This window comes from Acinonyx jubatus, chromosome B4 (genome assembly GCF_027475565.1).
Source record: "Acinonyx jubatus isolate Ajub_Pintada_27869175 chromosome B4, VMU_Ajub_asm_v1.0, whole genome shotgun sequence".
NCBI classification, from domain to species: Eukaryota; Metazoa; Chordata; class Mammalia; order Carnivora; family Felidae; genus Acinonyx; species Acinonyx jubatus.
Genome location: NC_069387.1, coordinates 64,174,158 through 64,200,486, shown reverse-complemented (window position 1 = coordinate 64,200,486; position 26,329 = coordinate 64,174,158). Strand labels below are relative to the sequence as shown.

Here is a 26,329-nt window from a genome sequence, read left to right as displayed (position 1 = left end):
AGAAAGGATTTTTTTCCTTCTCCCACATTGTCACTCCAATGAAGAATGCCACTCCAATCAAGAAAGTCTCATTTTTACATGATCATCAATACATACTATGCTTGGTATCATTTGCTCCAAAGGGAAATGAACAACTGCTTTCAAAGGCCAAGCCAGTGTCCGCAAACACCTACTTTTCTTAATTCTGAGATATCAGTATTTTGACAATATTGACAGGATTTGTTTTGCTTTAATCTTTTTTCTTCTTGAGACAAATTAAGATCTATATTTCTTCTTTTAAAAAAAAAAATTTAAGTTTATTTATTTTGAGAGAGAGAGAGGCAGGGAGGGGCAGAGAGAGAGAGGGAGAGAAAATCCCAAGCAGGTTCAGCGCCACCAGCACAGAGCCCAATGTAGGGCTCAAACTCACCAACCATGAGATCATGACCTGAGCTAAAATCAAGAGTCAGATGCTTAACCACCTGAGCCACCTAGGCACCCTTATATTTCCTCTTTATATGAGCTGTGAATCTCTGAAATCAGATCCTTACAAGAATGATTTTATATATAAGATCTATAGCTGTCCATTTCATTCAAATCCCATTGTCTTTAAAACTTAATCATCATTTTGTTTTATGGAAAAAATTAGTCATTATTTGGATACATCTACATTCATTTACAAGAGTTTTTTACAAGATTCTGGCAGAAGATAAACATTGTCACAAATGTTTATTGGAATCTCTAATGCCAATTAAAATTATCTATATTTTGAAAATACAATTGTGTTCTTCCTGATGTATACATTAAATCAGTAGAACATAAGCTCTTTGAGAGCAGTGGTTTGTCTACTGTCTTATTCTCAGTGCCTAGAAAAACCTATGGCTCCTCTTAGTCTCAATAAATATTTGTTGGATTAATGAAAGAATGAATGAATTAATAAATTCATCCTCAAGAAGCCACAGAACAAAAGGCTTGAAATATCAATGAACTAAATTATGAGTTTTGATTAATTACAAGAAATCGTATTTTGTTTATGATAATAGCAGAAATTAGAGCATTTGAGGTATTTAAAACCTAGAATACGAGCAAAATACTCACAAAAAAGCAACTGAACATCATATGGGTATCTGTTGACTTCCCACAGAGTGTGTTCAGGTAGAGCTATGATCCAGTGGCTAAATTTGTAAGTGTTGTGTAATAAATGTATTAAGTTTATGCAAGTTCTAGAAAAGTGAGAATATCTACTTAAAATATCAATTTATAATAGTAAAAGAAAGCCTGTTTGCTTAAGTAGAAATTAGCATGGGGAAGATAATCATCTTTTTTCAAATGCCTATTAGTCATACCAGTTAGAACTAGAAGTCATTATTTTGCAGTGTTGAAAACGAAGGCAGGGAAAGTTAGCAACTTCCCCTCAAATCAAGCTAGTTAATGAAGCAGCAAGGATAAAAACCCAGGGTTCCTTAGGTTCCACAAAAAGTAAGCATAGGAAGATTTCCTAGGGGCATCCTTGGTGCCACAGGGCACTGGAACAAATGTTTGTAAAAAATAGGCTCTTAACTATCATTATACCGTTGGCTATAATTAGTGATGTATTAAGATTTCTCAGTGTGTAATTATGACCCAAATTCCAAAATTTCCTTTTGTTAGATATACTGTCATACAAGCGTAAGACACAACATTCTTTATTTTTTTTACTTGAGTACATGCATGCATATAATTAAGTGTACATGAGTGTTAATTCATGAATGCTTAGCTAAATATAATTGATTCATTTGAACAGTAAAATCATGTAAAAGATTTTAGTGTGTTTGAAATGCACAACTTTGAATGCATATAATTATAAATATAGCTCCTTCTGTATGTCCATAAATAAGCCTATAATGAAAACAGATATTAAATTTCTGGTTAAATTATTTTTGTTACTTTGTAATTAGAAAAATAATACATTACAATCAATTTTTGCTTTATTTTCCTACCATTTTTTGGGTATGTAAGTTTAGTAGTCAACCGTCTATATATGTCATTATTAAAATTCAGTGCTATAATATCAAAGAAAACTAGGCCTCCTAATAGGAAGTGTTATTATTAAAGCTCAATAAATTATGTTGTTTATTTCTAATTTGTACAATACTGATTTTCTCTGTTGGTGGAATATCCAGCACTGGCCAAGTTTAGAAACAGTCCCTGACTGAAGCAATGGCTTCTTGTTATTGTATAATAGTTTTCTTTTTCCTTATTTTATTTTATTTTTATTTTATTTTATTTTATTTTATTTTATTTTATTTTATTTTTTAATGTTTATTTTTGAGAGAGAGAGAGAGAGAGAGAGAGAGAGACAGAGTGCAAATGGGGGAGGGGCGGAGAGGGAGAGGGAGACCCGGTATCTGAAACAGGCCCCAGCCTCTGAGCTGTCAGCACAGAGCCCACCACGGAGCTCGGACTCGGGACTGGTGAGATCATGACCTAGGCTGCAGTCGGACACTCAACTGACTGAGCCACCCAGGTGCCCCTTTCTTTATCATTTTAAATATCCTAAATGACTACTGAAACTGTAAAAGCTGACATCATCATGACTTAGGTAGACTGTCTGAAAATAAAGCTGTATACATATACATATATATACATATACATATATGTATATGTATATATATGTATATATACACACACACACACACACACACAAATACTGTATATGTATATGTATACATAAAATCATAAAATTGTTCTGTGATGCCTCAGAGCTAGAAGGGTAGAATGATGAAGGTGGGAGGGACTGATACTACCTTTTTTTCATCCGGGTGGATCCTGAAGTGTGTTACGATCTGCTATTTAACATTCTGTTATGGAATAGAGAACATTACAGCCAATTTAAAAAACCTTGTAAATGTCAATTTGTTCATACTGCAGAATTATTTTAATCAAACAGTGAGGACTATAGTTTACAGTCTTTATTATTCCCTTAATTCTGTTTCAATAGTCATAGATTTATAGGAATAATGGATAAAACAATATTAAGCTTATTATCATTTCTAACATGTTACAATATGAGTTGTTACTATATCTGAGAGGTGGTTTTAGCATTATGCTTTTATTCAACAAATATTTATTGAACACTTAGGTAAAAGCCACTGTGCCAGACATAAAATGTACTCGTACTAGGCAGCCTGGGTGGCTCAGTCAGTAAAGTGTCTCACCCTTGATTTCAGCTCAGGTCATGATCTCACGAACCATGATTCCTCCATCAGGGGTTGCATTGGTAGGGCAGAGCCTGTTTGGGATCCTCTCTCTCTGCCTCTCCCCTGCTGGGTGCATGTGCACACATGTGCCCTCTCTCTTTCAAAATAAATAAATAAACTTAAAAAAATAAAATGTACTTGTACCATTAATTAAATGCTATACATAGTTCAAGTTATTGTAAATGTAGAATTAATAGATAATCACAGATTATAAATTATTTACTCAATTATGAACATGTGTAAAGATTTTTTTATAAGTTAGGATACTTTTATATCATATTGAATACCATATTTGATTGAATCTAAGATGCTATTGATTATAAGATGCACCATTATTTTATATGGTACCAAAAAGAAAAAGAAATGTCAGTAAATAAATTATAACTTGATACTTTGTTATCACAGAGTTTTTATTTCACACTTATGTAGAGACTTCTTTTAAAACAGACATAAATTGTTGAAATCATATATCACTCTTGTACAAACATAAAAAGTAAACTAAAAGACATAAATGGGTTAAAATAAGTTTAAAGTTGACCATGATTCTTCTGAATGGCTTTTTGATTTCAGAATTGGTGACACCATTGTTTTTCCACTCATTATTAGGCTCTGTGCCATCAAGAGTGCTGTCAAGAGTGGTAATGGTGCATTTTTTTCCTTAAAAGAATTCATAAAAGATATAAAGGCCATTTGGTGTTGTGCTCTAAGCTACCTGTACAGTTATGTGCAATGTTGGCAAACTCACTGACTCACTGCCTTCTCCACCTATCCCCCAAAAGTTTGTCTTGTAAGGTTTAGTGCTAGGCTTTACTGTTTTCTCCACTGTGTTGGGTTTTTTTTGCTTTTTGTTGTTTTTTAAGCCACTTGGACTCATTCTATGGCTTTTTATATTGATGCCTTTGTTTTGCACATACACAGAGAAAATTATGACATACTTCCTGGCTATTAGTGATTGTAATAAGCCATTGATACTAAAATATATTCAGATTTCAGAAAATGTAAATGTTTTAAAATATGCATATTATAATCAACTCAATATAGTATTAATACAAAGTTTTTATCATTTATTGAAATTCAAGAAAAAGGCAAATCAGTACTGTTAAAATGGAAATTATAAGAGGCATTGTTGCAAGGATAATATGTTGATTGATTATGTATTGGATATATAGATGAAAAAGAGACTGCTAGTTATTTCCAAGTATTCATTTCCCCCCTTTTATTTCACAGTATCAGAATCCTTTATTTTTATTTAGATATGTAGCAACATTAAAATAACTTATTTTTTTTAATTTATAAATGACAACTTTTCTCAGCTTTCTTTCTGTTTTGCTGCAGCCACATGACTACATCTGACCATCAGAATGTTAGTGGCAGTGATGTGTACTACTTCCAGGCTGTGCCCTTAGAATTAAAGGACAGACTCTCACCTTCCCTTTCCCCATGGTATTCTACCACCTAACTGCCTGGAACATGGGCATGGTAGCTTGCCATCTTGGACATTAAGGAGAAGGCAAAAACCTTTGAATAGCAAAGCACAAATATAAAAAAAAAAAAAATTAGGACTCTAGACACCTTGAACCTGATGTGTATGCCCTGGCCTGCTTATGCTGGAATAGTTAATTACATGAGAGAGAAATAAACTTCTTCTACCTTGTTTAAGTCACTGCTAGTTTAGCCTCTTGTTATAGAAATCAGAATTATGCCCTATTATAATATTAGAGTTGACCCTTGAACGACACAGGATCCAACTGTGTGGATCTACTTACATGCAGATTTTTTCTAGTACAGTACTCTAAATGTATTTTCTCTTTTTTATAATTTACTTAAGAACATTTTATTTTTTCTAACTTTATTGTAAGAATACAGTATATAATATAACATATAAAATATATGTTAATCAAGTGTTTATGTTATTGGCAAGGCTTCTGGTCAACAGTAGGCTATCAATAGTTTTAGGGGAGTCAAAACTTAATATGGCAGTTTTCAACTGTGTGGGACTTGGTGCCTCTAACCCCCTCATTGTTTAAGGGTCAACCACAACATCATCTGAATAGGATAAATAGGTTAACTTCAAAGATAATTCCAAATTTTTATCTTAGAAACAGTTTCCCTCAGCTTTCTTTGAGTAATGTTGATTTGGGGCACGTGGGTGGCTTAGTCAGTTAAGCATCCGACTTCAGCTCAGGTCATGGTCTCATGGTTCATGGGTTCGAGCCCTGGATTGGGCTCTGTGCTGTGTGGAGCCTGCTTGGGATTCATTCTCTCCCACCCCCACCCCCCCCACTCTGTTCCTCCTCTACTCATGCTTTCTCTCTCTCTCAAATAAAAAAAAAAAAAAAAAAAAGAGTTGCTGATTTGGGTTTTATTCCCCTTCTTTCTCTATGGAATGATGCCATAAATATGGTCTATGTTCAGGCAATAATGGGAAGAAACCAAAGAACAAAAGGCTTGAAATATCAATGAACTAAATTATAAGTTTTGATTAATTACAAGAAATCATATTTTTGTACATTTTGAAAATTAAAGAACTAGAACTTTAAAATTTAAAAAAATGATACAGAAACCACAGATAAGAATATCAACGCAGTGGTGATGGGAATGGAGAGCACACCAATTGGTCTGTGCTTTTCTGTGTGATCATATCCATCTGTGTAGGTAGTAGACAATTAGATCTAACACTTTTTACAAGCCTCAGTGAATAGGACCATGCAAATGTTATGGTCTGGTTACATAGACTTTAGCAAAGTTCTGCTTTACAAAAGTTTCTGAGGAATTAGCATTTTTTGGCTTACTCTTCTCTCTCTCTCTTTTTTTTTTCCTTTAACATTTATTTATTTATGAGAGACAGAGCATGATCAGGGGAGGGGCAGAGAGAGAGGGAGACACAGAATCCGAAGCAGGCTCCAGGCTCCAAGCTATCAGCACAGAGCCCGACACGGGGCTCAAACTCACAAACTGTGAGATCACAGTCTGAGCCGAAGTCGGATGCTTAACAAACTGAGCCACCCAGGTGCCCCATGGCTTACTCTTCTCTTATGAGAGTTGTGTTTTCTCAGTTTTTCAGAACTGGGTCACTTTATTTTGAATTATTAAGACACAATGAAAGAATAAAATCTTTATACCAAAAGTGAGTCAGAGACATCTCGACAGATAAGTAGACAGTGGTAAAGCAATGGTTATGCATATTTATGTAATCAAGCCAGAGTTTGAGCAATTTTAAACCTGATTATCTGGGCACCTAATCTAATATCTGTAAATTTAATTAACTCTTAATCTTCCCAAAATATAATAAGATGAATGTCATATAATGGATTCTTTTTAACTATTCAGAGACATTGAAAATTTGAGATAGGGTCTACTCATCAAGTTTGCCTATTGCAAGGGTAACTTCAAAGGCCCTGCAGAGAAGGCAAGCAAAGCCATTTATATTCATCACCCTGGCCTCCCCATGGCTGACCTTTTTCCTCCAGTGTTCTTTTCTCTACCTAACCTCCCCAGTCCCCAACCACAAGTTCCTATGCCTTCACCTTTCTCACTTGGAAACTCTGGTCCTTTCACCTTTCTACTTCTCTGTGAATTCTCTGTCAATAGATATGGCACCATACTTAATGATGCATCATTTCATCATTGCAATCACTTTCTCCTTTGAAATATATTACATCTTCCAGTGCTGTGGGGAAGGGAGACCTCATTCATGAATAAATTCATCTGCTTCTCTATCCCTACACCAGAGCAATCAACTATTTAGGAGGTTTTAAAACCAGGCAAGCTAGTATCCAATTTCAAAAGAACCCTCAATTCTGAACGGAAATCCTGTGTTTTCCTATTCAATTTTCTCCTGTTCTCTACAATTCCTATTTTCAAACTTCCCCCACTATATCTAAATAATCTAAGCTATTCCCAAATATCCCAAAGTAACTGGCAGTTGACCCCAACTCCTACTTTGGAGAGAAAATACTACTTATAAATAAGAATTCACTTGACTTTCTACCCAAGACCTAAAAACTTCCCTGATTGCAGAACCATCCTCTTTTACTTGTAAAGGAAAAAGTGAGGCAATCCTTTCATCTTTGCTTCAGACCCCATCCATCCATTTTCACCATTTATGGGACTTCATTTAATTATTCATTTGCTTAACTTTCTATGTCTTCTTGTCTGCTGATTCCTTCCCTTAAGTTTTAAAACATGCTTGAGTATTGCACATCCTAATAAAACACCTCCGTCACCTCCACGTGCTACTCTTTCCTCCTTTCTCTTTCCTCCTTTCCAACATCCAGTTTCCTGAAGGAATGGTCTACTCTCATAGAATCCACTTCCTCACTCCTATTCATTTATTTAACCACATTAATGTACTTAATATAGCCTCTCCTTCACTAATCTCATTGAATTCACTAAAACCTACTTGTTAATGTTAATAGTTACTTATTCTAATTGAACTTACTTTAACGTTTTTATGTTGATTACTTCTTAGGATATTCTCCTCCAGGGATGTCTTGGTAGCTGAGTCAGTTAAGTGTCTGACTCTTGATTTTGGCTCAAGTCAAGATCTGACAGTTGTAAGATGGTGCCCCCAGTCAGGCTCCTTGCTGAGCGTAGAGCCTGCTTAAGATTCTCTGTCCCTTTGTCCCTCCCCCCTTCTTATGCTTTCTCTTGCTCGCTCCTTCTCTCTCAAATATATATATGAAAACACATTGACCTGAGTTTGTTTTTCGTACTTTCTCAGGTTTCTATGCACACAGGCTCTTTGTTCCTTTAAGTTCTTTTTCTTTAAATATTGATGTACTCAGGTTTCTATCAAATTTTGTCTTCTCTTTCATGGATTCAGATTCCACTATTAAAGGAAGTCCTTCAATTTCATCTTTAGTTGCAGTCAGGCATTACCAATAACTTCCTCAAAATTTCTACTTGCATGAGCACAAGTACTTCAGACTTAGTATGACCAAAGCTGAAGGCATGGTCTTCCTTACTTCATCATCCTGTTTGTCTCCCACTAACTCACATTCTTATCCTTCAGTCTTCACACTCCTTCACTGGAACTTTAACTTCCAGTTATCTCCTGAATCTGCTTTTCTCCTCATTTCAGCAGCCCTCATTCAGAACCACTATAATCCTTCAATGAATGACTATTATCATATGTTAACTAGTTTCTCTTCTTCTAGTCTGACCTCCACTCTTATCTTCTCCTTAGCCAGAGTGTTATTTCTGAAATGCATTTCTGACCATTTCAATATCTTTATTTAAAAATGTTTCTGAGGTTACTTATTTTTCTTTGAACTAAGTCCAGACTCATAACATTTTTCATACCATGGTTAAATGTGAGTCACAGTCATAAAAAAAAAAACATTTAAAACATTTTGATGACTTTATAAATTCTCCCAGATTCTTCCTTATTCTTTTGATAGTCAGATACTTTTATTTTGCTAAACAAATTTTGTTGAAAAAATTTATGTCATAAAGACCTAAGTATTAAACAGTTCATTTTGTTTTTAATACCTTTACTGGTTAGCCATAATTACAATAGCAAGCAATGCAAAATATATAAAATACAATAAGCTTATTTTTATAAATTTAGTTTCATTGTTTCAGGATAAATTCTAATTATCCCAACTTCTTTCACTTTTTGCTGTTGAGAAGAAGGAAATCTCTTTTTCCCTTTGCTGTATGTTTTTGAATGAAAGGAGCTGCAAGATAGGAATCTTGGCCCACCCTCATCTCTGAGAAATGACTTATCAGTTTCCCCCTTCTTTGATGTATGAGCTTCATATCCTCAGGAAACAAATATTCTCTACTCCTCCATGTAGTAAATTTTATGGGGTCCAGTCCTCATGGGGAATACCAGTGGTGGTGCAGCCAGGCTTGTGACTGTATGGTCAAGTCTAATTCAATTCAAGGTGGCATATTAGCAAGTCCACTTTCTGACAGACCTAAGCTGATAGCTGCCTGTATTTTAATTGCTGCCTGTTTGAACATGTGTTTGCCTCTCAGTTGTTTTGAGCACATATGGACAGGAAAATGAAATGTTACTTGTTAGCTTCCTGAAACATTAATATTTACTTAGAAATGCTGGTGTTCATTTTAAACAAATTCACTCCTTTCAGTACCAGTTGTCATCAGATGAGTCTCTCCTCTTGTTACTAATCTGTGAATCACCATTCAGTCTATACTCAATCCATAACTATGCCTCTTTTCTCCTCAGTACTCTTGTTTAAAGAAAAATAAAGAGTTGATAATGACAGCAAACCATCACTGCACTTACTATCCAAATTAACTTTATATACCTTTATATACTTTATATACCTTTATTTAAATCTCACAACATCCTATGAAATAAATATAAATACTTCTATTTTTACGAGACTCTTAAAACCTAAACAACTTGCCCAAAGTCCCTGTGGTGGAGCTGACATTTGAACCCAGATCTAAACTGTGCCAGGGTACAAGCTATATTATATTATCTTCCTGGTAGAAGGATTTCTGTATATTCCTTCTAAATCACTCAGTTTTTAGTCATCTAGCCACCTCAAAACCTACAGCCTTTTAAGTTCTTTTTCAGGTAATTCCCAAAATGTGGATTCAATAGCTCCATAAACATTTTTTGACCATTTGATAAATACCAGACACTACAATAGGTGAATAAATTTGATTTCTGCTCTGAAGGATCAAGGAATGAGTTTATGTGTAGGATGGGAACATTTGGAGAAGCAAAATAAGTACAGATGTGCAATCTCTTATCCACAATCACAAAACCTCAAAATCCCGAAAACTGACAATTATTTTGTAAATTGTAGCATTTTGGTATCAACATCCTATCTGAATTGGCATTAAGCTACTTATAATCTTCAGTGATCCCACTCAGTGTGACTAATTCATACATTTCATTTTAGATGTATCGATGTGTTTGGTTACTCAGTGTTATCCCACATAATGTGTACTATATTGCCTTTCTAATATTCAAAAGAAAATAATAATTTTTGAAACACATTGTGTCCCAGGAGTTTTGGGTAAGAGAGTGTCAAAAAAGGTACTATTTGGATCTGATTGTTGAATACAAATTTGCCAGGAAGCCAAATGGAGGAAGATAAATGCAGTGGAACTACACGCAACAGCCTGAACAAAATCACGAGAGAGTAATGCGTGGTCAGGGGAAGGAGTGCAGGTAGGAAAGTGACAGAAGAATAAAGCTGACGAGTTCCCAGGGGTCAAATCACAAAGGTGCTGTGGAATGCCTTACAAAGTTTGGATTTGTCCCAGATGGCTAAGAGGTGATATAGAAGAATGTTAGGCTAAGAGAGGTAAGGTGACCATACATCTCAGTTGCCAGGACATGACTCGGTTTCCTCCTGCTACCCAAGCATTATTGATAACACAATTTTTCACTTTCACAAGTAATTTAGTTTGGCTGAAATAGTTTATGGGCCCCTAAATGGTAGAACCAGATACTGATTTTAGAAAGAAAATTGTCAGTAGTAGGGAAAATGGAATTAGGGTCAGAGATTTCCACAGGACTTCTTTCTAAAATGAGAATAACCTCATGAATGCCAAAACCTAGCATGTAGGAAAAATGGCATAAAAGAATGTCATCACATTTTTGTGGGTGAGTAAAAGTTTTCTAATGCCTATAAGTAAGAAGGGAGGCATTTTCAGTTATGGACTGAAAACGAACTCCATCCTTTCTTCTACCTCACGTTGTCCTGCGGTTTCCTTATATCTTGGCTTTTGGCTCCAGCTGAGTTGAAGAAGTTAACTGCGTTAAAATACCCAGAAAAATATAACGTAAGTGGAGCTGAAAATACATAAATATTATGAATCCATAATTGTAGTATTTATGCCTCCATTTAAAATAATTAGGAAGCAAGGGGCACCTGGGTGGCTCAGTCGGTGAAGCATCTGACTGGCTCAGGTCATGATCAGTTCATGGGTTTGGGCTCCACGTCATCAGGCTCTGTGCTGACAGCTCAGAGCCCGGACCCTGCTTTGGATTCTGTGTCTCCCTCTCTCTTTCTGCCCTTCCCCCACTTGTGCACATGCACATGTTTTCTCTCTCTCTCTCAAAAATAAACATTAAAAAAAGTAGGAAGTATATTGATGTGTTTTTCTTTTTTTCCTCAAGTTACGGGGCTAATGAACAAATTAATAAGTAAAAGTAAATTACAAAATATAAAATATGATCACACATTCTTCACCAATTGAATATAAATGGGAAATATATTTAATGGTTGCTTTAATAAGCAAGTAGAAAATGAAGGAAAATATTAATATCTATGTATCACAGTATGTCAAATTAATTTTTATCTTATAATTAGGTAGCATTAAAAATTTGGAATTATTTCAATTTCTGAATAGATTTCCATTAGCTACAAATTGGGAGTTTCAACAGAACCATTTTATTTTACTAATCAGGAAAATGTAAATTAAAACAAGGTATCATTTTCCCATCATATCAGTGAAAATTAAAGTATAACAGCTTTTCTCTGAGATTACAGGAACTAGTATACTCTTAGGATGTTTTTGTTATAGACACTCTGGGATTCTTTTGGAAATAGCTAATAAAATTAAATATGTGCATAACCTATGACCTTGCAATTCTATTTCTAGACATTTACCTTAGAGAAACACTCACAAATATGTACAAGAAGAAGGGGCAAAGGTGCTCATTATAGCTATGTGGTAATAGCAAAACACTGGGTATAATCTATCCCATAATATCCATCATGGGGAAGTATTATGGAATGCTATGTGAGATGAAGTTAGACCCCAAGGATCATTGAATTAAAAAGTAAAGCAAATTGAAGAAATAAATATGCAGTAAGCCATTTAAGGTTTTTTAAAAAAGTTTTGTATGGGTTTTTAAGAAGTGTCTTTATTAGTGCTTGGGCTGGACAGATACACCCCAAACTGGGATCAGTGGTTGCTTCTAGGGAGGGGAAGGAAATCTTGAATTTCCAGTAGTGGTTAAAGGAAATTAGGTTTATTCTTTATTAGTTTTTTAGGCCTTTCATAGCAAAGTACCACAGACTGGTAGCTTAAACAACAGAAACTTATTTCCTCACAGTTGTGAAAACTTGATGTCTGAGATCAAGGAAGGTATCAGGAGGGTTGATTTTTTTTCCGAGGCCTCTCCCCTTGGCTTATAGGTGGCCACCTTCTCCCTGTGTTTTCACATGGTCTTTCCTCTGTGAGCACCTTTGTCCTAAATCTCCTCTTCTTACAAGGACACCAGTCATACTGGAATAGTGCCTATTCATAATGACCTCATTTTGCCTTTATGACTAATTTAAAGGCCCTATCTCCAAATACAGTCACATTCTGAGGCACTAGGGGGTGAGGATTTCAACATAAGAAAATGGTAAGGATTAAGGGGCAGACACAATTCAGACTATAACATATTCCTAACATTTTTATTTTAAACAAAAGAAATTGGATTCATATTTATATTGAGGCTAAGCAAAGTTGTAAAAGAAAATGACAAGATTATTTACATCTAGACAAATTTTCCTTTACAGGAAATCTGTTTAGTTTTTAAGGGTGCTGTAACACCAGATTGCCAATATTGGTTATCTTAGGAAGGTGAAAATGGAAGTAGGTAGGGGGATATCCTTAACTTTTTAAAAAACAGACTTGACTGTTTAGAGCAGCTTTAGATTTACATAAAAATTGGGAAGATAGTACAGAGTTCCCATATACCCCACACCCAGTTTTTCCTGTTAATTAATATTTTACATTAATATGGGTTATTTGTTGTAATTAATGAAGCAGTATTGATACACCGTTACTTCAAGTCCATACTTTATTCACATTTCCTTAGTTTTTACCTAATATCCTTTCCCTATCTCAGGACTCCATCTAGGATACCACATTACATTTGGTTGTCATTGTCTCCATAATCTCCTCTTGGCTATGATAGTTTTTCAGACTTTTTATTTGACAACCTTGGCAGTGTTGAAGAGTGCTGGTAAGATATTTTGTAGAATGCCCTCCTACTGGAATTTGTCTTACAGATTTCTAATGATTAGTCTTGGGTTATGGGTTTGGGAAAGAAGACCACAAAGGTAGAGTGCCATTTTCATCACATCATATTAAGGGTGTGTACTATCAACATGATTCATTATTGTCAATAGTCACCTTGATCACCTGGTGAGGTCTCTCCAACTATAGTTACCCTTTTTTACCCCTTTCCATACTGTCTTCTCTGGAAGGAAGTCACTATGTGCAGTATGTGCACTATGTCCACACTTGAGGAGTGGGAGCTGTGGTCCACCTTCTTTAGAACAGAGTATCTACGTATATTGCTTGGAATTCTTCTGCACAGGAAGATTTGTTTCTTTTCTCTCATTCATTTATTTACTCAATCTTACTTTTTTTTTTTTTACTATATTTCTTTGGATCATTTTACATAATGAGCATATATTAATTTTGTGGTTATTTTGAAATAAGGATATTTTAGAGATACTTACCTCATTAATTTGGGACATTAGAAAGTAGGAACATGCAAGGTTATCATAAAGGACCTAGGGAGGTTAAAAATATAACTACCAGTGTACCTCTTCTCTGTTAGTAACATATTATTCTTATTTAGACTACAGAAAGTGGTTTATACAAATATTTGATATGATTCCCTGCTTAGAAAGTGAGAAGTTTACATCTTTAGATAAAAGATGAAACAAACAGAAGCCTTCTTATTGTGTGCATTTTCTGAGTTTCTTAAGTTTCATAACTTCATGGCAGGTTATAAGTTGCCACCTTTCATTTTGCAAACCCTTGGACCCCTTGTACTGTTTTTTTGAAATAATGTGCATATATCATGCCTTTTCTATACACAATTGGGATTTTTCATATATCTCCTTTGAGAATTTCCAGGCTTAATTATTAATCTTTCCTCCCTAACTTAAAAGTAAATTTTGAAACTCTAAAAAAGAAATCTGTTGATAATAACCATAATGTAAATTATCTCACTGTTTCTGCTCTTTTATGTACACTATCAGTGGATTAATATTTCTTTACATTGTGATTTTTTTCCAGATATTTCGGTCAGCTTGTTAGCGGTGGTTGTCAGCTTCTGTGGCCTGGCCTTGTTGGTTGTCTCACTTTTTGTCTTCTGGAAGTTGTGCTGGCCTTGTTGGAAAAGCAAACCTGTCACTTCCAACATCAGTACCCTTCCACAGAGCATTTCAAGTGCTCCTACTGAAGTCTTTGAGACCGAAGAGAAAAAAGAAGTTAAAGAAAATGAAAAGCCAGCTCTAAAAGCTGTTGAGCCTGCTATAAAAATCAGCCACACTTCCCCTGATATCCCAGCAGAAGTCCAAAATGCTTTAAAAGAACATTTAATTAAACATGCACGTGTGCAAAGACAAATTACTGAACCTACATCCTCATCCCGGTAAGAAAAGATCAAATATATAAAACTGTGCGTGCATGTATGTGTGTGCCTGTGTGTGTGTGTGTGTGTGTGTGTGTGTGTGTGTGTGTGTGACCTTGTAAGGGGAGAAAAATGGAGATGAGAAAGGACCAAAGAAAAACAGGAGAAATGAGAATGACATAAGAAACAGATCATTGAATAAAGAGGAAAAGGGCAAGACAGTTAAGCATCCAACTCTTGATTTCAACTCAGGTCATAATCTCGCGGTTCATGAGTTCGAGGCCTACATCAGGCTCTGAGCTGACAACATGGAGCTTGCTTGGGATTCTCTGTCTCTGTCTCTCTCTCTGCCCCTCCTCTTCTCATGCTAGCTCTCTGGCTGTCTCTGGCTCTCAAAAATAAATAAATAGGGGCACCTGGGTGGTTCAGTCGGGTAAGGTCCAACTCAATTTCTGCTCAGGTCATGATCCCACATGATCCCACATGATCCCACAGTTCTTGAGATCAAGCCCTGAGTCGGGCTTCATGCTGACAGCACAGAGTCTGCTTGAGATTCCTCTCTGCCTCTCCCCCATTCACTCATGCACACATGTTGTCTCTTTCAAAATGAAGAAGCATTACAAAATTAAATAAATAAATAAATAAACCTTAAAAAAGAGGAAAAGGGTAGGACAGAGGAAGTAAGGATGAGAGAAACTGAGGACAAAGGAGCCAGACAGGGAGCAGTACCATGAAGGGGTTTTAGTAGAATTTAAGGTCTCAGTAAGATAACATAACTACTGACTATTATTTGTTAACTCTTTCCCTTGAAAGATCATTGCTTGATAGTTGCTACTTGCAGTCTCAGTGTAGTTTAAGTCAACCAATAAATATCAAGAAAACAGCTACTTGCAATGTCTGTCATGAAATCATCTGGAAGTTCACAATCAAAATTGAGTAACAGAGATTAATATTGAGTCTCCAGTTGTTTAGTAACTGCATTGTCCACATGGAACCACTGGAAAATGCTATTTGAACACATACAGGCCAAGCCATATTGGGCAGAGTGTGGTAAATGCCACAGGAGTTTTGGTGAATATCCTGAGCACACTAAAGAGTATATACAAAAGGAGGGAAATGAGAGCCTCTTCATGGAGATATATTTTAACTCTGCTTGGAAAAATCAGTAAAAGATTGCTTGAATGAAAATAATTTGCTGTAATGTATTTCAAATTGTGTTAACTGTAAAGGAAACATAGATTCCTTTTTTTTTTTAATTTTTTAATGTTTATTTATTTCTGAGACAGAGACAGAGCATGAACAGGGAGGGGCAGAGAGAGAAGGAGACACAGAATCCCAAACGGGCTCCAGGCTCTGAGCTGTCAGCACAGAGCCCGACGCGGGGCTCGAACCCGGGAACTGCGAGATCATGACCTGAGCCAAAGTCAGATGCCCAACCAACTGAGCCACCCAGGCGTCCCAAGGAAAAACACATTCTTGTGAAGGGTCGTTTTTTTTCTATTAAGGATGGTCTTCAGTCCTTAAAATGAATGACAAAGTAGTGGTACTGGTTTTTCTCTGGTTCTCAGAAGTAACAACTAGTTTTACCCGAGGGCAGAGGAAAATCAGTGGTTTGGGAAGGCAAGTGTGGTTTCCTGCTAAGTAACTGACTTCCTAATCTTCCCTTTCTACCTCTCTAAATCTAAGTAACATCTATGCTTTCTGACATGACATGCTTTTGTAGGTTTAAAAATCTGTGAAATTGAAACACTGTGCATGGATCATGTTTGCCACTAGGATTGAAAGAATATTCAGTATATCTTTTGTGAAATAGAAAAGAATTGTATCAGAGTCGCCTGGGTGGCTCCGTCCATTAAGTGTCTGACTTTGGCTCAGGTCATGATCTCACACTCCGTGGGTCTGAGCCCTGCATCGGGCTCTATGCTTACAGCTCAGAGCCTGGAACCTGCTTCGGATTCTGTGTCTCCCTCGCTCTCTGCCCCTCCCCTGCTCGTGCTCTGTCTCTCTCTGTCTCAAAAATAAATAAAAGCATTAAAAAAGTTTTTTTAAAAAGAAAAGAAGAGAATTGTATCAATAAATAAATCCACCTCTTTCTGAAATACATTCCAGACAAACAAGTAAGAATAACTGTTACTTTGGGGATAAGGAACTTTGGAATAAGGAGGATGGATGGAGGTATCTTTTCCACGTTATGCTTTTCTGTGCTCTTTAAAATTTATAACCAATGTATGTCTCATAGTTTTTCTGAGCAGTGGCATTTAGGGTCATTTTTAATTTTTATGATTTCTATGTAATATGAATATATGTTAACTTAAACTTATCTATTATGGTTATTTAACTGAAATAATTATCCCCTATGCCACTTTTAAAAACATTTATAAGAGGGGCACCTGGGTGGCTCAGTGAGTTAAGCATCCGACTTTGGCTCAGGTCATGATCTCATGGTTTGTGAATTCAAGCCCCACATCAGGCTCTGTGCTGACAGCTCGGAGCCTGGTACCTGCTTCAGATTCTATGTCTCCCCCTCTCTCTGCCCCTCCCATGCTCATGCTCTATCTGTATCTCTCAATAATAAATACATGTTAAGAAAAATTAAAAATAAAAAATATTTTTAAGAAAAACTGCTTTAAAACTATCTGATTACTTGATTATCATTACTCTTATCACTGGCAACAGTGGCCAAATACAGTATTTAGTAAAGCCTTAAAGACACTCAGAAGTTTTAGAGTAAAAATGTTCAATTAATTTACAAAACATTTTTATTTATTTTTTATAAAACACTTTAAATATTGACAGCAGTATGTACATCAATCAGCTTAGCACTCAGAATCATTAAGCTCTTTTAGTTGATAAGTGCACTTTGTCCCCCAATCTTAAAAAAACATAAAGATTAAATTACACATATCTTGTATTTTCTAAGAGAAAAAGTAGAATACAAATTCATAGTTTTGCTAGAACTTTGATATTTCATCTACCTCTTTGAATTTCCTTGTTTATATGAGTGGCTGGGAAGGAAGAAAGATTTATTTTTGAGCACTTGCAATTTGGTTACTATGCCAGGCACCCTTCCTGCTAATCCTGCCGACCTGCATGAAGTAAGTGTTATTAATTATTCCCATTACTTGTGAGTTAACTCAAGGCCCAGGGAAATTTACAATTTTGCCTAAAGTCATGCAGCTGGTGAAAGTGAGAATTCAAATTTATCCAGATTGATGGTTTCACATTTTAAGCATTAAAGCCAAGGGGATATATAGTTTTTTACAATCAAAGATATTGGTTACAGTCTGCTGAGGACAGAGTTTGGAGGTTGAAGAATGAGGGCATCTTCCTGCTCATTCTACTCAGAAATCTAAGATTGTACGTGGTTATTGTGAATGACTACAGTCACGATTTTAATCTCTTTGGCCTTGAGATGAATTTCTTGCATAAAACTTGATTATACTTAGTTCTCAAAACCCCTCATCTACATTAATTCCTTCATCATACTAGAAATTACCTTTATATGGAAGGAGGAGGAAATTGCTGAGTTCATTATGCAGCCCACTTGGACACAGATTGAGGGCACATTATCATAAATCAGATTATTCTGCTCAAATCTTAACTTTTCACTGAAATGTAGCAAAATCAAACCACACACATACACACACATGCACATGCACACAATGAATTGGTTTTGTCACCTTATTAGGCTATGCCAGTTCCAGTCTGCCATTGGGACTCCCTTTTACTCGGCTCAGACAGTAGCTGACAAACATCTTACCCTTTCAAGTCTTATTTGTCTCTATAACTTAATAACATTTTGATTGGTTCAGAAATTAACAGCATTGCTGGAAGCTGGAACATTTTCCAAGTTCTTATCTTCCTTTTTAAGTGCCTAGACACTTGGCCACATCAGCTTGCCAGCAGCCAAATGACTCAGGAGGCATCTCTGTATTTCTTAGTTATTAACATTATTCTAGTATGTATCTTGATTGATTGTTCATTCATTCAATAGTCTTATTCAGTAGATATTTACTAATGGGTATCATCAGTGTCTTAAACACACCCTGTCCACTCTGCAAACTTAAGGGAGCAGGAAAAAAATTTACAACATAATGCAAAGATAAGACATGAAAGACCAACTTCAATATCAGGAATTACAAGTATAGACTGTGGTGGAGAATGTAGAATTCTGAGAACAGAAAAATTATTCCTAGTATGAGGCTTAGAAAAGGGCCAATAGGCAAAGGCTGAAGGAAATGAAGAATTCACATAAATGGAAATTGGGAGAAAGTTTGCATCCCAGATGGAAACATTTTATGTGAAAAGACCTAGAATTGGAAATGTTGCCATGAAAGTGGAAGTTACTTGATCAGAAAACAGAGTTCAGTGGAGGAGTAAAAAAGAAGAGAAAGTTGGCTGGACTCAAACTATATAAGGAGGCCTTGAAACCATGGGCAGGATACTCAAGGTCTGCCCTGTCAAAAATATTTGCAGCAGAAGCGTCCCATGGATAAAGAGCTGTGTTCTAGGAAAATTAATTTGGCAACAGTTTATAGGACAGACTAAAGAAAAAGACATCTATTTGGAAACTAATATAGTAGTTCAGGCATGATAAAATCAAGAAATAGCAAACAATAACCAAAAGACAAAAACCTGAGGGAAGTTGTAAAGAAATAATCTAAGATCCCTTATAAAAAACACTGTGACATTTTAGTCATTGTGAGTGTAGCCTATACCTTTTAAAAGCCTGCCATTCAGGGGCGCCTAGGTGGCTCAGTCGGTTGAGCTTCCGACTTTGGCTCAGGTCATGATCTTGCCATTCGTGGGTTTGAGCCCCGCATCAGGCTCTGTGCTGACTGCTTGCTCAGAGCCTGGAGCCTGCTTCGGATTCTGTGTCTCCCTTTCTCTCTGCCCCTCCCCCACTCGCACTCTGTGTGTGTCTCTCTCTCTCTCTCAAAAATAAACAAACATTTAAAAAATAAATAAATAAATAAAAGCCTGCCATTCAAACAATTACAATTTGATGATACCAAGCTACCATTCAAGCATTATGGTTCCATACTCCCCCACACATAGAGCTCTATGCTGCTTTCTTAGGCAGAAAATGCCGAATTCACTTGTGTATTGCTCTTGACACCTAGACAAAGTACTGTAGGAACTCAGGTTATATTTGTTGGTCTAAAAAAAAAAAATCAATAAATGAATTTGATGACCTCATCCTATTGATCCAAATGGATACTTCATGATTGTCCACTAGAGGAGTGCTTGGTCTTTTGACTATCCCCACCTCTCTGCATCTGCATTTTTGCTTTTGTGCTTCCTTCATCTGGGATGGTGACCTCTTTTTTATCTACTGTAAGATGTTTAAGGAAAATGCATTCCAGAGTCTACCTTCTCTGCCCAATTATGAGCTATTACCCTTTATCATTTGAAGCCATAGTTACAATCTAGCAATTATCTATTGTCCTAATATTTAGCTCTAGCTATTTGCCAAACTCGATGCTAAGTTCTCAGGAGAACAAGGCTGTGTAGCCTACTTTTATGCGCTCCTAATTTCTATCACTGTGTAGATACAGAATAAGTGTCAAGTGATGCTTCTAACTGATTGGGGTCGTCTCCATTTCTCTGTGCTCTTTTAACAACAGCATCAGGTGGTGAGATAAACTGCCTGTATTAGAAAGAGGTTAATGATGGTATACTCCCAGGGATGAGTTTGAGGGCCAATTTTGTGTGCATTCATTAATGGTATAGAGAAGAGGTGAATAGTAAGCGGAAAGTAATTTGTTGAGGATGAGGAATTATATAGGTTAGCCACTGTTAGGATTCTAAATACCTACTGAAAAATAATTGGGAAACCTAATGGCAGAGCCAACTGAACATTAACAAAAGCAGGAAAATGTGCATAGGAAGAAATTGTCTTATATGTGCTCATGGACTTACAATCAGCTATGTATGGTTGCTTACAAAAGTAATTTTTAAAATCATTATATAAGAGAAATGAAGGAATTATATAAAAATACATAAAACTGGATTGTATAGTTTTCTTTAAGAGATTTTTTTCAATTAAATTCCTCCTAAAAGTAGAAATTGCAATTATCCATTCCAGGGTACTGTAAGTAATGGAAAGCAAGATGTTATACAAAGGGAGAGTATAAAAGATATAAACCTAGCTAGGATGTCAAGAAGCAGTATTTACCCAAAACTGAGAGAACTGAGAACTATCTCTTTGAAATAAAATTTCATGAAACATGCTGTACAGGTGCTTGAAATGGTTAAATAACCCTTTTCATGAAACATGTATTTGATAAATACACGAACTTCTTTTCTGAAGTGGGATGGCTCTTTGAACCAAGGTCAAAGACAAAACCTTATAAAATAAATTCAAACTTGGAGAGTTTGTTTTCTGGCACTGACAAATACCATCTCCTCTTTATAAGCACTAATTATGAATTGATTGGACTCTTCTTTATAATACAGAATATTCTTGGGAAGTTTGATTTCATGAGTCACAGGAATATTAGGGTAAATTGTTTTAAAATTTTTTTAACGTTTATTTATTATTGAGAGACAGAGACAGAGCATGAGCAGGGGAGGGGAAGAGAGGGGAGGAGACACAGAATCCAAAGCAGGCTCCAGGCTCTGAGCTGTCAACACAGAGCCTGATGCAGGACTCGAACTCACAAACTGTGAGATCATGACCTGAGCCGAAGTTGGATGCTTAACTGACTGAGCCACCTAGGCGCCCCTAGGGTAAATTGTTTTAATACAAACTCCAATTAACATTTCCTGAATCTCAGCATATGTTATTATGAAATTCATGAAAAGGTGAATAATACTTAGTCTCTGCTGTTATGAAGACTACAGTCTAGCACATGGGTTGAGGAATGGAAGACAGATGTGGAAACAAATAATTTCAATACACTGTTTGCAGACATCAGGAAGAGCATAACAGACTGAGAAATGGAGACTTGTAAAGCAGGAGAAAAGCCAAGAGGTAAAACTTGGAAGCCAAGTGAACAGAGTATGTAAATAACCAGGAATGATTAATTGTTAAGTGACCCTAATAAGGTCAGCTGGGATGAAGACCGTGAATTGCCCTGGGAGCTTAGCAAAGTGGGGAAGACATTGTTCACATTTCTAAGAGTGGTTATGGTGGAGTTGGGCATATGTAAAGCTAATTAGAATATGTTTAAATAGAAGGAAATCAATTAGACAGTAAACAGACTGTCCTCAACTCTTTCAAGGAGTTTTGCTACACATGTGACAGAGAAACAGTGTAGTACAGAGAGAGGAAGTGGTATAAAGAAGTTTCCTTTAAGTTGGGAGAAACAATAGTGTGCTTTTATACTGATAGGCAGTGATTCAACAGAGAGGGAGGATTAATGCATTAAGCAGAGGGAATATTCTTCAAGGTAACATGAGAAAAAATGGGATTTAGTATATAAGTGGAGGGACTGGCTTCAAGGCAAAACATATAGGTACAAATGCTGATAAGAGGGTTGATGATAGTGGGAGTCTGCGGAAGGTTTCTGCTCTTTGCTTCAATTTTTTCTGAGTGCAATGGAAAGTTTGGTCCTTAATGTAGACTAAGAATGAAGAAGGTGGTGATGGAGGTTTGTAGAAAAATGAGAAGGTATGAAATAGTCATCTTGTGAATCCAGGAGGTTGAGAGGGAGAAGGGATTGCTATGCTACATTAGAGTTTGCATGAGGAATGTGGTCACAAATTTAAAGTGGAGCAGTGAGGGGCACCTGGGTGGCTCAGGTGGTTAAGCATCCAACTCTTGATCTCTCGTGAGATCAAGCCCCATGACAGGCTCCATGCTGGCAGCATGGAGCCTGTTGGGGATTCTCTCTTCCCCTCTCTCTCTGCCCCTCCTCCACTCAAGTGCATGCATGCACACATGTGTGCTCTCTTTCTCTCTCTCTCTAAATAAAATATAAAGTAGACCAGTGAGAGTTGTTTTATGTATTTCTCCAATTGCATTCACTTGCACTTGTGCAGGTGTAGAAATAATGGAGACTTGAATTCAACCAGAGCCACAGTTTTGTCCTGCTACTAAGAAGGTAGGGAGCAACAGGGAATAGGGGATGTGTTAATGAAAGTGACTACTGATTAGCCATGAAATTAAAACTGGGTAAAGAGAGGGAAATAGGGATTATGAAATGGTGGTATAGACAATGGATTGGAGGTTCTGGTGAATTGGAAAGGTTGTCTTGAGTTGGAGTGTAAGAGGGTCTGAGCTAGAAGAATAATGGATGTTGATCAGAGAGAGGCATGCATGACACTGGGATTCTGGAGAGTTTGCAGCTAATGATGACAAAATCTATGTACATGGTAGTAGCTTGAGTAAGTAAAGAGCATCATGGTAGAAGGGGAGTTCAGGGAACCTAGAGGCCACAAGGTGGGAAGAGACATGTGCATTGCTAGCAGTTAGAACAAAAACATTGTCAAAGGCAGTGTTTTAGTGGAGCAGGAAATGAAATAATGACGACTTAAATGAGAGTGATGTAGTAATCAACAGACTACTAACAATAAGTAGTAATGGGGATATGACTTGCTGACTTGAGCTCCAGCACTGGGAGAGGCGGATGAAGGGAGAATGGTGTCAAAGCAGCAATGGAGAACAAGAGGAATGTACGACTGCCTGGCCTCCAGGCCAGTGGAACAGGATTGCAGGGAAAACATCAGCCACCACATGAGAGGGGCACACAGGAAACATGTCATTGGAGAAAAGTCATGTTTCTACTGAGCAATAATGTGAGAACATTCAAAGAAGAGATTAAGGATATAGAGGATTTTGCTGATGTCCAATTTTTATTTATTTACTTAAGTTTTATTCATTTATTTTGAGAGACAGTATGTGAGCAGGGGAGGGGCAGAGAGAGCGGGGGAGAGAGAGAATCCCAAGCAGGCTCCAAACTGTCAGTGCAGAGCCCAACGCAGGGCTCGCAGGGCTCGAAGTCACAAACCACAAGATCATGACCTGAGGCGAAATCAAAACTTAGATGCTGGTGGACTGAGCCACCCAGGCTCCCTTCCAATTTTTATTTTAAAAATTCATTGTGACATATTATACAACTTAGTCTGCCTTCATGTATGTGGTGCTCTGCCTGTTATTTTTGTGCTTGTATTGAGTGAATCCTTGTTTCGAATTGAATAGAATAGGAAACAAATAAAGATGAAAACTTACTTTACCAGAAACTTGATTTAGTCTTACTATTCAAGACTTCTTAACTATGAAATGGGCTATAACCTTTAATATATGCTGATAGTCTCTGATACAAACTTCGATACCAACAAAAAACAAGGAAAGATGAATTCCATATAAACATATTAAAATAAATCAATAAAGTGCTGCTAAATATATTTTTGTTGTTCCTCTCTGATTTCTCAAGCAATATCTAAGGTAAACTGAACAGATGGTAAAGGCACTACAGTTAAGAGTAGGAGGATAAAGGTTTCCCACTTAAGGAGAAGAGAACTGGTAGGTGCTGAGAAGTGAGTTAATCAGAGAGTCTGTGTTGTCCAGGGCGGTGGCTGCAGGACATACTCCCACAGGAGTGACTCTGTGCCATCTGTGCACCCCCAAATAGCAACCCTAGACTTCAGGCTGTCAGAACCAGAGAGTTCAGTATGGCATTTGCACCTTAGCTCCTTGTATCCTGAATTGTAATGATATTATCAGATGAGAAATTACAGTTTTCAGTCATCTAATATCTCACTGGGTCTTCACAATGTGAAAGGACTGTTTTATAGGTAAGGAGCAGAAAGCCCAAACAAGTTAAGGGACTTGCCCAAAGTTGCTCTTATTATATAGGGAAGCTGGGAGCAAACTGTCTGATTCTAGTCCAGCACTTTGCCTACCTCATCTCAGTGTTAGGATCTTCAAGCAGCACTTTCTTCTGGGTAGTAGGGAAAAGTTGGCTTGGTTTCCAGTGAGATTCCAGGACTCTACCCACATGTCAACCACAGCAGTGCTGTCTTTACATATTCAACTTCTGGCTTCTGATTTCGTTGAAGGAAGGGATCTGTTGGTAATAAATATTTGAAAATCACCATGGTAATGCATGCTATTCCTATGGCATTAAGTTAAGTTTGATCTATCTAGCTGCTGTCAGATATTCTAGGCAAGGTAGGGAAAGTTTTTCCTTCTCTATTGGAGAAATAGTTGGGTGGTGCCATCCTAGGGTTTGAAGGGTAAGAATGGGATCAGTAATAGTAAAATGTCCTATACTTTGATTGGCTGGATATTTGTGAGACTAGCCACTTATCATATCATTCCAAAAGAGAAAAAGGAAAGGGGGGGGAGGGGAAGCAAAAAGAAAAAGGTCTGTTTTGTCATGGCAATAGTTTAACATTGTAATAATTAAAGCTTCTCTTAACTGACTAGCTAAACTATGACTTAGAATATGCACTATTTACCCTATAATTAGGGCACTGGCTTACTAGAACAAAAACATTACTAATCTTTGATTCTTGCCAGAGGGGCTTTACAGCTGTACAATTATATTCACAGACATAAAGAAAGTGCTGATTTTTAGGGAGAGGTTAGAAGATTAAAATTTTGTTATATCAAAAAGTATGAGGGTAAAATTATGGAATCAATTTATAAGAAATAAGGAATTAACTTTTGGGGGAATTTTGCTTACAAAAATTTTCTTTAAATATCAATACAGGGGCTCCTAGGTGGCTCAGTTGATTGAGCCTCTGGCTCTTGATTTTGGTGAAGGTCATGATCTCATGGTTCATGAGATGGAGCCCTGCATCAGGCTCCATGCGAGCAGCACAGGGCCTATTGAGAATTTTCTCTCTCCCTCTGCTCCTCCCCCTGTTCATGCACATGCTCTATAAATAAATAAGTAAATAGATAAATATTTTAAAAATGAAAATCATTACATAAGGGAAAGTGATTTAGGCAGAAATATTTATTCAACAATATATTCTAAATTGCTTAAGAACACTGAATATATAACTAAATTATATTAGACCCCTTTAATAATTCAGAACATATACTACTTGTATTCTTTTTAAAATTATTCTTATTTTCACAAATACTCTCCAATGGTGGCCTGACCCCAATTTAAGCCCCTGATTCTATATAAGGAATAGATATAGAAGCTTAAGGAAAAAATGATATTCCAATACCAGATTAGCACTAAAGAATATCAAGAATTAGAATGGGATTAGCTGTACCATTTTTATGGTATTTAAATAGTTGTTTAATATTTCTGTCCTGAGAATAGAAAATAAGCTAATTAAACATAAAAGAGTAAATTTGGAACACCTCAGATTATAATGCTGATTTTACATAAGTTACATAATAAAATTCCATTTTATTAATATACATAATGATATCATGAATAAAATTATTAAAGAATCATAGAATGATAGAGAATCGTAGAAATTAAGTGTTAGAAAACAGAAGTCTAACATCTCAACCTGAGGCATAAACCTTTTTCTTCAACATCTAACTTTGGTTTCTATACTTCATGTACACCATTTTGGACAGCTGTAGATATTTTTTTATTTTTTTTATTTAAAAAAATTTTTTTTAACGTTTATTCATTTTTGAGACAGAGAGAGACAGAGCATGAACGGGGGAGGGGCAGAGAGAGAGGGAGACACAGAATCGGAAGCAGGCTCCAGGGTCTGAGCCATCAGCCCAGAGCCCGACGCAGGGCTGGAACTCACGGACCGCGAGATCGTGACCTGAGCTGAAGTCGGATGCTCAACCGACTGAGCCACCCAGGCGCCCCTGGACAACTGTAGA

General features: G+C 36.6%; 1 protein-coding gene across 4 annotated transcripts in view; it reads left to right on the top strand.

Annotated features, from left to right (window-relative positions):
* Positions 1–26,329, top strand: part of SYT10 (synaptotagmin 10) — a 69,528-nt gene that overhangs the window by 4,362 nt on the left and 38,837 nt on the right. For all 4 annotated transcript variants that reach the window (XR_008300205.1, XR_008300204.1, XM_053226115.1 and 1 more), the window contains exon 2: positions 14,238–14,595. Coding sequence is in view for 2 of the 4 variants with exons in the window: in XM_053226115.1 (XP_053082090.1) it covers positions 14,238–14,595 (358 nt within the window). In the remaining 2 variants the exon portion in view is untranslated. The remainder of the gene's footprint in view (positions 1–14,237; positions 14,596–26,329) is intronic.